The sequence below is a fragment of the Lepus europaeus genome, chromosome 18, assembly GCF_033115175.1.
Source record: "Lepus europaeus isolate LE1 chromosome 18, mLepTim1.pri, whole genome shotgun sequence".
Classification (NCBI taxonomy): domain Eukaryota; kingdom Metazoa; phylum Chordata; class Mammalia; order Lagomorpha; family Leporidae; genus Lepus; species Lepus europaeus.
In genome coordinates this window covers 32,796,763-32,811,151 of record NC_084844.1, presented here as the reverse complement: position 1 = coordinate 32,811,151, position 14,389 = coordinate 32,796,763, and the positions used below count along the sequence as shown (strand labels likewise).

Below are 14,389 nucleotides of genomic sequence, written 5' to 3'. Positions count from 1 at the left end.
CAGCCCTCATGGGGGTGGCTGGGACTGGAGCCAAAGAAAGTCATGACCAGGCTGGAGGTCAGTGCTGGTGCAGCTGGGACTGCTGACTGGGGGTGGGACCCATGGCTTCTTCACAGCTTGTGGTCCTCTCACTGTGAGCATGCTATGTTCTAAGACAGATGTCCCAACAGGAGCATCCCTGGAGCCTCCAGCAAAAGCTGCAACATGGGCTCCTTTTAACCTAGCCCAGGGATTAAACGGCGGCGGCACTTCCTCCACCACATTCTGCTGGGCCTCCTGGGCAGCCCACATCCAGTGGGGGATGGGCCAGAAGTCTAGGCTGTAGGGTCCACCTCTGGATGAGCAGAGAGCAGGGAGGCCCTGTGCACCTTGGCACTTGGCTGGCTGTGCTCTCAGGTACTGAGGGCTGCTCTCACGGTGGGGCAGGGGGCAGGGGAGGGGAGCACCCTTCCATTGCAGCCCTGCAGAGGCCTGGCTGGGTCTCCACTGTGGGGCTCACGGTGACCAGGCCTCTCGCTGCAGCTACTTCGGCACCTTCTGCTGAGACCTCATTTATGGTAAAGGCTCACCACCCCACACCCAAAGGCAAAGCTCCTTCAAGTGCTCTCGACAGGGCAGCCTTGGGATGGGCCAAGGCTGGGGGAAGAAAATCCTTCAAGTCCCAGCCCTGAGTCTCCTGCACCAATGGCTTCCCACATGGCCTGCCAGATGAAAGCGAACAGACTGGAGGGCCAGGAAAGCTTGCAGGCCATGCCACATGGACTTGTGCTTTTAAGACTGCCCTGGGGGCCACCTGTGACCAGCGGCTCACACACCAGAGACTAGGTCTCCATTTCCATGACGCACAACTGACAAAGGCCACAAAGCAAAGCCACACCAGGCCCTAAGTACCAGGAGTGTGACCCCTCCCACCCCCATGAAACAACTGGGAGGTGTTTTAGAATTTCATTCTCCAAATATGCTGCTTTGCAAGACAAACAGGGGAGGGCGTGGCTCCCTGGGAGTCCTCTCATTACAGTTCAGAATAATGACCCAGAGGAACCTCTGGAACTCTGGGACAGGTACCCAGGGCGCAGTTGGCTCCTCCAGAGGACATGGCAAAGGCTGGGTGCAGTGGTGGCTGCACCTGGGGGCACAAACGCCTGGGTACTTGTTGGGGGTGGGGTTCCTCTTCCCATAGCGTCCCAAGCAGCCCAGCCAGGAGGTTTGCTGTTTCTTTTTATGCAGACATCATCTCAAACATACAGAAAAGCCACGAGGATGGCACAAAAACCACCTGTGGCTCCTCTACCCAGATTCACCCTGCGCTGACACTCTGCCTCTGCTGCCTCGTCACCTGCACACCTTCTGTGCCCCTATCTCTACGTGCCCTATGTGAGTTGCATACATCACGGTGTGTGTTTCTAGACAGAGGGCACGGTTTCTAATCTTCAGACATCTAACACTGATATGATACTTTAATCTACCTTCCCTCTTCCTAGTTTATCAATGCATCCAATTTACAGCGACATGCTCAAGTCCTAGAATGGGAAACTGAGGCCCAGACTTCAGACACCTCGTGTGCGGTGCAGACCCAGGCTGTGTGCGGTGGGCTGGGGGCTTTGAATCCTAGAGATTGAACCCAGTCACTGCCCTACAGTCATGCCAGGGGGGTGGGTCTTGCACTGCCCTCTCTAACAGGAAGGTGGGGGTGCTGCTTCACATCAACTTCCCGAGAAGGTGCTGTGCTTCTGTGGGGACAGCTTCCCTGCGGGGACTCGAAGTGGCTGCACTGGCCCTGTAACCTCACTGCCAGGATGGACACACGGGGCATCACGCCTTCTCAGTTCTGACACATGCTCATCTGTACACAGATGGCCCCAGTCAGCCCGTGGCCTTGGGGGCCCGAGGGAAACCCAAGCCCTGCCCCTGGGCCCCCGGAGGAGCACCCAGGACAAGGAAGCTCTGTTGTCTGCAGACAGGGACCGTAGCTCTGGTGCTGTCTGAAACCACTCACCTTCCCCCCAGGGCAGGGAGGCCCACTGCACAGGATAAAGCCCCCTGTGCTCAGATGGCAATCACGGCCCAAGGTCTGACCTTGTGGCTGGCCGGAGCAGGGGAAGGCAGTGAGGGCTGGGGGCAGGAGTCCTGCAGCTTCCCCCGTGGGAATCTGTCCTTCCTTACAGACCCCAGGGGTCTGCCTGGTCTTGCCAAGACTAGCTGGGCCCCTCGCTGCCAGTCTGGTTGATTCCAGGCTAACACTGCTTCTCTACAGTCCCAAGCGGACACTTCCTCTGGCTATTAGGCCCCGAGGGCCGTCTAGGGAAACAGAACAGGGAAGGGGGGATGACTTTCAAATGAAGACCCATGGCTCCTTCCTGGGGTTCCTGCAGGTTTCTAAGGTTTCAGAGCAGACCTGTCCCTCGAAGGAAGCTGCAGAGCAAAGAAACACACACAGCGCAAGCTCCTTCACGGTCTGCACGGTCCTACCAGGCTGCACCCATCGTGCCTGGCCCAGGCCCAGCTACAGAACACGCAGGGCCCACCGCAGAGTGAGGGGGAGTGGTCTTTGTGCCACAGTACGCCCATGGCAAGAGCAGGGTGCGAAAGCAGCACGAGTCCACGTGACTACCCAGGCCTCACACCAGGAAGCTGGCCCTGTCGACAGACAGCTGTTGAATGAGAGCCGGAGATGGAAGCTTCCAGAGTAATGAGCTGAGGGGGTGGCATGCACACCAGCACCCACCAGAGAGAGCTGCAGAGAGAAGGCAGGCCCTGTGAGACAGACACACGGGGCATCACCCCTTCTCAGTGCTGACACACGTTCCCAAGCTCTGACTCCCTCGAGTGATGTTGCATGCCCAGAGCCAGGATGGACTCACGCCAGCAAGAGTGCACAGGGCTCGGGGAGATACCATCTTGTGTGTGGGGGGGGGAGAGGTGGGCAATGACCATACCTCCAGAAAATCCGGCAGCTGTGCTCGGATGCCCGGAGCCCGTCGGGGAATGGTGCTCACACACTGGGCAAGTGCAAACTCCCCTCACTGTGCCAGCTTGCTGCCCTCTGCCAACGCGGCGAGCTTCCCAGCCTGGGGCAGTGAGCAGACGGGACTTCCACGTTCTGCTCACCTCCTCTCTTTCCCACTCAGCACAATCAGGCACTGTCCTTATGGACAGGGACCGGTGTGTGGCCAAGCTCCAGGGGACCCACCTGTACACGAGAATTTGTCTTGCTCTATCGCAAAAAAAGGCTCTAATGGCTATGGGATGACCCAACCACAGACTGCAAAACCCGCAGCGGAAATGCCAGCTTAGGGAGGGTGAAGGCCACCAGTGGGACATGTGCTTGTCCAGACTTGCTGTGAAAAGCACCGGAAATTCTGTCGGAATTATAATCCTGACTCAGCAGGATCACCCTGGGGAGGAAAGAGCACCTGGTCCACTGAGCGGTACCCATATGCTAGGCAGTCCCACCACCCAGTGTCGTGTGTGCCCACGTGTGCACGCATACACCCATACAAGCTACGCTTCACAGGACATGGAACATGTGCACACAGTGGATGCCACCAACAGCGCCTGGTGCGCACAAGGCCTCAGAGGATGTCCACTCTGCCGAGCTCTCTCACTGAGTCCACAGCCTGATGCCTCTGCAGGACAGTGCTATCAGTCCGGCACTTACAGCAAGTAAGGAAAACGAGGCTCTGGGGAACAAGCTGGTGAACCAAGACCACCAGGCACAGCCCCCAGGTCCGTCAGCGTCAGAGCCCCTCTCCCACTCCAGGGCCCGCCCTCCCAGGCCCTGCCTCCACCCAGCCATTCCCAATTCTAACGTCCGGAATTAATTTCACCTACAGTTTCCTCTGCTCTCTGTTTTATTAAAACAAGGTGAAGAAGGTCACAACAGCTGTAAACCTGAACACCTGTGATGGGCCAGGCAGGACCAACACGGACACAAGAGGAAGACAGTGCGGGGCAGCTCTTCCCTCCCGGGTGCGGAGTCCAGGCCGTGCAGTGGGCAGAGAGGAGCTGCGCCCCAACACTGTATGAGACACGTGCATCAGGAACGACGCTGCCCTCCCTTCCCAGATCCCAGGGGAGGCAGGGCCCTGCTTGCCACACCACATTCGGCTTAGTGGCGGGGGCTCTGAGCTTGGAACCTGGCTCCACCTGCCAGCTCTCCAACCTGCGACGGGCTGACTCTCACTTCTCTACGCTCAATTTTCTCATCTGTAAATCAGAGCGACCGTCCCTACCTGCTTAGGGCTGTGGTGAGTGAGTTCATCCTATCAACTGCTGGCACTGGAGAGAGCTGGCAGGGTTGCACCTGACCTTGCTCTGCACGGGGCATGGGTGCCTCTGAAGGGGACAAGCCAAGTTCACATCTAGGTTTGCCTCATCCCAAAAGCCAGAGAGTAAAGAGGAAGAGAGGGAGCAGCCCCCAGCCGCAGCCTGGCAGTCTGGCAGGCTCTCAGCACAGTACTGCCGCTGCTCCTCTCCCTCATCTCCGCCAGCCCTCCCAGCCAGGTAAGTGCCCATCCCCCTGCTCCTGCCAGCAAGGTGCACAATGGGAGCGTCGCAGGCTGCACTATTTGGGGAAAAAGCTGATGGTGGCAGCAGCAGCTGTTCTGTCATTTCTGGGAGCCTGCAAGGGCATTTCAAAGTGACGGGAAACCTCAGCCTCCAGCAGGAGCCCACATTCTGCCCAAGGATGGGGGGTGGGAGGTGTTTATCCCAAGCAGCCTGTGGCGGGCTCTGCAGAGGCCCTGCACAGGTCCTCCCTTATTTGAAAGATGAAAAGGTGGGGCTGGAGCAGCAGCTCCAACCTCCCTGCATGTCAGGCTGAGCAGCTGTGTGAAGAGGTCAAGGGAAGACCCAGGGACAAGTTAAGGCCCTGCAGCGTGGGCAGATGAGAAGGGGAACAGCAGCCCCTTCCAGTGGGCTCCACGGTCCCCTCTCAGCACCATGCAGTCCATGGGTGGGGCTGGGGCACGCCAGTGATAGCACGTGTGGTAAAAGCCCCGAGGGGCTGGGTGCTGAGACACACACGCAGGACACTCGTCCTCCCTGCACCCACCCTGCCAGAGGACATGTGAAGGGCAACTGAGCCAGAGCCAGGCGACTGGGAGGCCACCTCCCTGCAGGCAAAATTCCTTCTGCCTCAAAAGCAAGAAACATTTACAGCCAAGCCATCCGCCCCCCCCCCCCCCCCCCGAGCTCTTGTTAAGGCAGTGCGCACACAGACGGCGTGTGCACACGTGCGTGGGTGATGCATGGCCAGGATCTCTCCCTCGCCCACGTAAACGCAGGATTCATTTATTAAATGCCTCTCTGGCATTTCCTTTTTTGCCTTCATCCTGCTTGTTTAATATTGCATTTGACATTCTCATTTTATAAATGGCAACAGACACAGAATAGATGGCTAAAATTAGCTTACGAGTGAGAATGATGCTACAAATAGGATCATGAACACAGAAGCCCAGTTTATTCCACACACATTACTCACTCCAGCACCAGCACCACCACCACTTCGGGGCTGGTTCTCGACCAAGTTCTCAAGGTTTTGAGGCTAAGGAGAAGAAGCCAGAAGGAGGGGATGCGAGCCTGGCCATGGGGTGCCCTGCCGGGGGCAGGGGGCAGATGCCATCCGAGCCTGGGCTGCCCTCTGTGGATGTTTGACTCAGCACTGCAGTCCTGAGTCCTAGAGGCCAGCTCAGGACTCTTCTCTCATTGCCCTGCCCTTGCCTCCCCAGAGTCCCTGCTCTGAGGATTAAGCCCTCAGCTGTGCCCTGGGCAGAAGGCAGCAAGGCCTGGGATCTTACCTGGCTTTGCTCAGGGAGTGGGTTTTGTGGATTCTCCCCAAAGGATGATTCAGCTGAATGGTTCTCACTCAGCTTTTCTGGGACCTATAAAATTCCACCTCTGGGCCCCTCTTGTTCTGCTCTGAAAGATATACATCTTCTCTCTGGGGACCACCTCCAACCACTGCCACAGAGAAGACATCCCCGCCCCCCGGCCCTGGCCAGCCCCCAGGGAGACTCAGGACTCAGTCCTGCCCTGGTCCCACACACCCACCCTCTACTCCCACCTTCCCGGAGGACTCCCTGTTTGCTCCATCAAAATGTTTCTAAGAATAAAGATGATGATGACGATGATAGTAAGAAGGGCTGTCACTCTGACAGGGCACGCCATGCCTAGCTCGGACCCAAACCTTCTGTTAAGTCCTAAGTCACAGCATCTCTGAGGTGGGCAGCCACCATCCTGACCCACTCTCCAGGAGGGGGCTGGGGAGCTGAAGCAGAGTTCAGGCCTTTGGCTGAGGCCATAAAGCTACTAAGCAGCAGTGCACTGGGGGATACTCGGCAGGGAGAGTTCCTGGCACCTTCTGCCAAGAAGGCCTCTTGGGTTGACAGCACCTACCCTGTCTGCTGCTTCACGCACCACCTGCTCTGGGCTTGGGGTCTCCCTACAAAGACAGGCTCTAATGATCTCCCCTGGCTGCTATCCTAGACTCCAGTGTCTGATGGGATACCCCATCTTCCTACTCTGCCTCTGGGTAAGATGCTGACTCAGTAGGGAACCGGAACCTGGCTGACCACTGGGCTGCAAGCCCACCCTCAGGCCCTCGAGACAGGCAGCAGCCTGACTGGGCTTGCTCGGAGTTAGAACAACCGATCGCTGCTGCCGCCCACTCTTGAGAGTGAGGCTTCATTGGGACGCAGCCACACCGTTCCTTTACACACTGCCTGTCACTGTGTCTGCTGCAAGAGCTGAGCTCATGTGTTGCCACCAAGGCCATACAGTCCTTAAAGCCTCTAACGTTTACACGTTACAGAAAGTCTGTTGGCCCCTGGCTCAGGTCAAGGCAAGGAAATACAGTTACCAAGGGTGTTTTCAGGAGGGAGGGTTCTCGCCAGGCCCCACCTATAAAGCCTGTGACAGAACAGGTGGTACCTTCCCACCTCCCTGACTCAGGGCCACATATAAGTGGCGAGGGCAGTGACCCCCAACCTTTCCATGGAGGCAGGTAGAGACAGGTGGGCTGCTCCTCTGTTTATGGAATAATCAGTAGTGGAACTGGGGACATGAGCATATCACACAAGAGGATCCAGTCCCAGAGCAGGCATTTGTCCGGTTCAACCGGTTAAGATGTGGCTTGCAATGCCTGCATCTCATATTGGAGTGCCTGAGTTCAAGTCCCAGCTCCTCTGCTTCCGATTCAGCTTCCTGCTAATGCACACCCTGGGAGGTGGCAGGTGATGGCAAGTGGCTGGGTCCCTACCTCTCACACGGGAGACCCAGAAGGAGTTCTGGGCTCCTGGCTTCCGCCTGGTCTAGCCCCTATATTGCAGGCATTTGGGGAGTGAGCCAGCAGATGAAAGATCTCTGTCCCTCTGCCTTCCAAGTAAATAAATGAGGAAAACTTAAAAAGACAGGGAGAGAGAGAGAGGGAAAGAGGACCCAGCCCTTCTGCTCCCAATAGATGTGCCTCACACACCTTCAACCATCAACGCTCCAAACCTGCCCCGAGGTAGTGGGCAGACTGGTGTGGAGGGGAGTCCCTGGCACTGAGTGTTTCTCCTGGGAGATCCAGCCTCTCTCTGACCATAAAGAGAGAAGCATCTGTGGACACAGGCACCAGGTCCAGCCAGATCCAGCTCATCTGGGCTCTATGCTCCCCTCCCTCCCAGGTCCCTTCCTCTGAAGCTGGATGACTGATGACCTGCAGGTCCCACATTATCTGTCATTAGCAGCCATCCTGGATGTGCACACAAATCACTGGGGATCGGTCAGCATGCAGATCCTGGGGTCTGGCACAGGGCCTAAGACTCTGCATTCCGGACCGGCTCTCAGAGCTGCCACGGCTGCCAGGACACACCCCCTGTTCACCAGTGTCCGGACAGCCTGTTGCCGCAGGACAACTGGCAACCAAGCCAGGGGCGCCCACAAGCAGCTTAGCACGTTTCTGCTGACGCAATCACCTTTAAGGAATGAGGAAAAGGACCACTTGGTGGAATCCAGCAGCAGCCCTGGTGTAAAGCAGATAAGCCTGTTTGCTCCAGCATGAGGTGCCCAAGTGGGCAGCGGGGTGCAGCAGCCTCCTCTGTAAAACAGGGGGGGGGAACCCCTCCCCTGGATGCCGTGAGGACAGCAGCACAGGAAGCGCCTCCCCCAAGCCGGCATTAGTGACTGCCCTGTAGAATCAGGTGTGGCCTTGCACCCAAGGCGTACCCCAGGTTCTTACCATCTCCCTGACAACATAGTTTTAAAGTAGGGGCTGGGCCAGGTTTTTGGGAACATGGAGCTGGCTCCTTTTCCCTCTGCATCTCCCACCCCCAGCTCCCTGGCTCCTGGGGAGGCAGCTCTGGTGACTAATCAAGCCAGTGCGACTGCTGCTCAGGGCTGCGTCAATCAGGGCACCCGACGGGGGGCCTTATTAGCTGTACCCGCCCCCGCAGCTTGTGGAGCGGCCAGAGCAGCCCTTCTCTGGCTCCGTGCACGCGTTTATTGATAAAGAACCACTGGTATTGCACTCGGCCCTGGCCAAGACTGCAAAAGGGGCTGAGTCGGCTCTCTGGGGTCAGTCCTAATCCCAGGTGGCAGCCAGTTCCCGACCCAGGCCCCTTGCTTACATGCCTCTGGGCAGTGGAGGCAGAGGCCTGGAGAAGGGCAGCTGATCTGGAGCCCAGAGACCCTTGCTCAGCGTGCCTCTCGCTCTAGCAGGGGCTCTGGCTCTGAGCAAGTGCACCTTCTCTGCCCTACGCTTGGGGAAAAAAGGACTCACAGAGGCCACGAGACTGCTGATGGTGATGGGGCCCTAAGCGGCCTTGGAAGGCCAGGAGTCCAGCCACATGGCCACTAAGGCCCTTTTTGTCTCAGAGAGGAAGTGTAACCCTGTAGGCAAAGCAAACACCAGCCCCAGAGCAGAGCTGCCAGTGCCTGAATTCTGGGGCTACCCCTTCCAGACTGTGTGACCTGGGGCCAAGCTGCTAATCCTTTCTCTGCCTTGATTTACCTGTCTATGAAATGGAGATAACAATTAGTACCTATGCCAGAGTGTATGTGGCAATCAAATGAGATGCATAAAGCAAAATATTTCACAGAGTATTCAGCTTGCAACCCAAAGCGTTAGCTTTGTTGGATCTCTGTGTAAGAGGTGTCATGGGAGGTCTTTCTGGCCATCCCCTTGCCACCACGCCCTGGAGGTGACCTCCTTAAAGGCCAGGGCTTCCAGGAGGACCCTGGCTTCTCAAACACAGCCACCCCGGGGCTGGGCAGGCAGAAGCACTCTCATGCTTGCTGCTGGCTCTCCTGGGTGAGCAGGGCCTTCATTTAAAAAGTGCCAGAAGGTTCCGCAGCCAACCAGGCGGGCTGGCTCTGGGAGCTACGCTGTCTCACAGCCACACAGCCCCTCAGTGAATCCTCTGTTCACGTCAGTTACTGACACAGTGGTTAGGCAGAGAAGGCACACGCGACAGAACCACAGGAACAGTCCTGTCTGTGACTAACTGGCGGCAAGACTTTCCATACCTGTGAATATGAGAAAACCGTAGTCCCAGGCATGTGGAGGTGGGAGTGAGGGGGAGACAGCCACGTGCTGGCACCTACAGAGCACCCAGGGAGATGATGAGGGTGCCAGGAGGTCACACCTCCCAGCTTCACAACACAGCCGGTTTAAGAAAGGCCCCTACAGGGGCCGGGCCAGCACTGTGGCATAGTAGGCTAAGCCTCGGCCTGTGGCGCCAGCATCCCTTATGGGTGCCAGTTCAAGTCCCAGCTGCTCCTCTTCCCATCCAGCTCTCTGCTATGGCCTGAGCAAGCAGTAGAAGATGGCCCAAGTGCTTGGGCCCCTGCACCTGCCTGGGAGACCCGGAGGAAGCTCCTGGCTCCTGGCTTTGGATCAGCCCAGCTCCGGCCGTTGCAGCCATCGGGGGGGGGGGGGGGGTGAACCAATGGAAAGAAGACCTTTCTCTCTGTCTCTACCTTTCTCTGTAACTTTAATTACTTGACAGATAAATTCTTAAAAAAAAAAAAAAAGAAAAGAAAGAAAAAGGCTCCTACAGATGGATGCTCTGACAGTCAGCTGTGCTGCTCCTGGGCAGACTCTGGGTCTTGCATTTAGATTCTGTCCACAGCACATTGCAGCTCCTTCCCTCTGGGTCTCCAAAGGAGAACCCAGGATTGGAGGATCCCAAACAGTTCAGGCTCCCGGCTCTTCCACCAGCTCCCTTTCCCTTCTGTCCCTCTCCCGAGCAGGGGAGTTGGCTGGAGGATTTCTGAGTAACAACAGTGTGGACAATGGCCAGAGTTAATGTTTCTCAAGCCCACACCCTGTGGCAGGCACCGTGTGAGGCCCTTTGCCTCCAGCATCTGGCCCATCTCCAACAACCCAGTGAGGTGACACATTACCAGTGCAGCCAGCAAGGGCCAGTGACTTCGGCCAGAGCACCTCCCAGGGCCCCTAAGTTCTTCCCCGTGGAGCCCATCACCAGAGACTGGGAACCTGGTCCACACCTCCAAAGCCTGAGGTCCTAGCCACCCCATCCACACCGCCGCTCATTTTCTGTCTACTTCCACTGTCACTTATTCTAATAAAGATCAAGCACTAGCTTTAGATCCCAAAGAACACAGAAACCCTCACACTACACTTGCCCTGGTGAGTCTCTGACCTGGGTGGAAGAAGAGGCGATACATGGGAAACAACGGGGCACGCGGCTGCATACCTCTCCGGGTTCCTTCTGGGACTGAAACTCTGCCTTCCAGCATGGAAGTCATCTGGGGGTCCAGCTCCCGGGCCTAGGCTCACACCAGTGTCTACACAGTTCACCCGGCAGCCACCAGGCTCAGGACACCCATGCTCCTTTCCTCTCTGGGTAGCCCTGGGGGCATGGGCCACAGGGCCTCCGTTTCCCCACTGGAGCAGTGCGCAGGATGACGTCCTTCCCCAGCTGTCTCAGGCTTGTTTCAGAGTCCAGCAGCAGCGAAGGGCTGCACCGAGGCATGCGCGTGGCACACGGAGCTGTCTCTTGCCAGTCTGCATCGAGCCTTTCCCGATGAACCGTTAAGTCCTGGCAGGGCGGGAGGGGCTTCTGCCAGCACTGCCCGCTGCCCCCTCCCCCACCCGTTGCACTTCTGGCAGTCTTCAGCAGAGGGTCTGTCAACAGCACATTCTGCCTGGGATAAACAAGGCATCTAGGCACTGGACACAGGTAGAGAAGTCCCCTATCTCTCTGGTTCTAAAAACAAAGCAGTAACCTACTAAGAGAGAAGTCCAGACAGGGAGGCCCTGCCATCTGGGGACAGAGGAAGCCCAGGCAGGAGACCTGCGCTGACTCTACCCACTTATCTCGCCTGCACCATCTTAACGCCTGCTCTGGCACCGCCAACATACAGCACGCACAGAAGGGATACTTTCATTTCAGATGCATATGATGGCTAGGAACAATATGAACAATATTATTTTAGTGCCCTGGGAAAAAATTAGCAAGTCAAATATTGAGTCAGGCCTGCAGCACACATGCTAAGTAGATTGCTTTGATCTTATCCACACTAAAAGCTCCATTATTGAATTTAAAGTTGGTGAACACACATCAGACCCATATACAATGCATATCTGAATGCAAGTTTCAGAAGCAGGCAGTGTTTGGACAAAAGAGAGAAAATATCAAAGTTACAGCTGTGACTGAAACACAAATTTCCTCTCCCTCTTCTCTTGGGGCTGGAGGCCCTGCTGGCCAACCAAAATGTATTTGCTCCTTGGGACCTGCTGGTGGCTCCAGGAACACCTGCTGGGCTTTCATCTTCCTGGAACCAACCCCCTAGCTCAGCCTGAAGAACAGAGTTGGACACTTCACTCGCCATAGGCACGTGCTGCCCACGGCATGGTGCCCTCTGGTGGCCACTTCTCCAGCAGGCCAGCCTTCCCATAGCCCAACCGCCCTCCATCTCCAGGCTGCTGTGGCGGGAAGAGGAACTTTCCAGGGCTACGGGGATGGTGGCCTTGCTTGTGAGGGCAGGAATCTGCTGAAAGGTGGGAATGTTACTGACCCAACAGGCTCAAAGAGAAACCCCCTAGTATGGTCAACTTCCTATATAGGATACACTCCTTAAAAGGCAAACATGGGGGTGGATGGGGTGGGTGGGTACTTGGTCTAGAGGTTCAGGTACCACTTAGAATGCCTGCATCCTGTATGGGAATGCCTGGGTTCAAGTCCTGGCTCCATTCCCAAAATTCCAGCTTCCAGCTAATGCACACCCTGGGAGGCAGCAGGTGATGGATGGCTCAAGTGGCTGGGCTCCCAGCTGTAGCCTGGCCCAGTCTTTGGGGAGTGAAGCAGTGGACAATCTCTGTCCGTCCATCACTCTTTCAATTAATTATTTTTTTTTTTAAAGCCAAACATCAAAAGCATATCCTAAACCAGAAGTTGATGAAGTCTGGCCCTGAGATTACATCAGCCTCTGGTGTTTGTCAAGTCCAAGAGCTAAAGACGGATTTTACATCTTAAATAGTTAAAAATGTGCTATCATGTGAAACAGGAATGTTGCGAGAAATCCAACTTTTAATGACCATAAATGAAGCATCACGGCCCGGGCCACAGGCGCTCCTGTGCTACAGCAGCAGAACCGAGCCGCTGTACTGCCTCTGGGGTGGCCGCAAGGCTAACGGTGTTGGCCGTCTGTCCGTTTACAGACCAAGTCTGTCGACCTCTCCCAAACAATTCCACCGTTCACGGGGCGGAAGCCTGTGCTGGTGCCCAGCCCGCCCACTGCCCACCGGCATGACCACAGCCAACCCGTCTCAGCTCCCTCTCCGGAGACTTACCATTTTATTATTGATTTCATGGAAATGAATCTCACAGACTTTCTCCACAACATCTTCATTCTCAAAAGTGACAAAGCCGAACCCTGAAGGAAACGGGGGAAGGAGAAAACAGAGAGGAGGGGTGAGTGCGGATCCTGCGGGCCCCATGCTCCTCCCCTGGTCCTGCAGCCTGCCCCGGCCTCTGGGCAGCGGGTAGGTGGGCCGGTCCTAGGACGGCTTGGAGGATGAGGCAATGATTTCTCATTTGTACCCAGCACCCTTCCAACAGCGCGGAAAAGCTAATGACTGCACCCACATGCGGCGGGCACTGCGCGGCTGACATGTGCCCGGAAGCAAACAAGACATTTCCTTGTCTGTTATTGACAAGGGCCGGAGCGCAGGGAGGCAGGCGGGCGGGCTCCTCACCGCGGGGCCGTTCTCGCCAGCCCTCGGGTCGGCCTCCGGAGGGAGGAGGCGATTTGTCCTTTTCTTCCTGAATTACTTCCTCTAATACCTCATCAGGACATCCTGAGGCCCAGAAGAAACTATTAAGAGTTCCAGGCCTCTGTTCTGCGCAGGCATCCCTTTTCCACTGCTGCTTCAAAAGCGCGGTGGATCTGGGGCAGTTTAAGGCTGTTTGAAGCCTGCTGTCAGCCGTCAGCTAGCCACTGTATTTACGCGGCTGGAGACTGGCTTGCTGGATGAGCTGCACTGAAGAAGCCGGGCAGCTGGCTGCGGCTCCACATCCTGAGCGCCTCTCCCTGCCCCCTGCCCCTGCCTTTCTTCTCCTCCTGCCCCTGGCGGCCTTTCCAGCGGGCGGCCCCATCTGGGACCCTCGCTCTGCAAGCCACGTGGACCCACATGCAGGGGCACGCCCCCGCTCGGGAAGAACACAGCAGCAGTTAGCACGGATGTGCAGGGAACACAGGCAGTGGTGTGGACGTGCTGACAGGAGGCAGGAGCGCTGGGTGACCGTTCTGACTGTGCACCTAATTTATGTGCAGTCCTGGGGAGCCACTTCCCCTCTGAGTCCCTCTTTGGCATCTGTCAATTAAGGCGGTGCGAGTGGACGCTGGGTCCCCTCCCTTGGGTTCTAACGCGAGGCAGGATTTGTAAGGTTCTGCCATAGACTGAAGTATGTGTGTGTGTGTGTGTGCGTTGCCCCATTCCCCAGATTTGTATATTGAGATCCTCACTCCCAGTATGACCATAACAGGAGGCCTCGGGGAGGTGACCAGCTCTGAAGGATGGAGACCCCAGAATGTGATTAGCTGCCCACTCCTTACTAAGACTCGGGAGCTTCAGTGTTCTCTGTCCCATGAGGACACAACGAGAAGGTGGCCATCTGCAGCCAGGAAGGGCGCCCTCACCAGAACTGCCTGTGCTGGCACCCTGACCTCAGCCCTCCAGCCTCCAGAATGGAGAGAGATGAACAGCTGCTGCTTAAGAGCTGGGTTGCTTTGTTCAGCGACCCTGATTACCAAGACACTCTCCTCCCCAGAGATGTAAGCTGGTGGAACCCAGAGCTAGACAAACTGAAAGCAAAGAAAACACTGGCTGCTTTCACATCCTGAGAACTGGTGTTTCCCATCAAAGAGTAAAACACAGATG

General features: G+C 56.6%; 1 protein-coding gene across 12 annotated transcripts in view; it reads right to left on the bottom strand.

Annotated features, from left to right (window-relative positions):
• MSI2 (musashi RNA binding protein 2) overlaps positions 1-14,389 on the bottom strand; it is a 406,247-nt gene that overhangs the window by 64,175 nt on the left and 327,683 nt on the right. For all 12 annotated transcript variants that reach the window (XM_062175386.1, XM_062175387.1, XM_062175389.1 and 9 more), the window contains one exon: positions 12,800-12,882. In XM_062175386.1, coding sequence (XP_062031370.1) covers positions 12,800-12,882 — 83 coding nt within the window. The remainder of the gene's footprint in view (positions 1-12,799; positions 12,883-14,389) is intronic.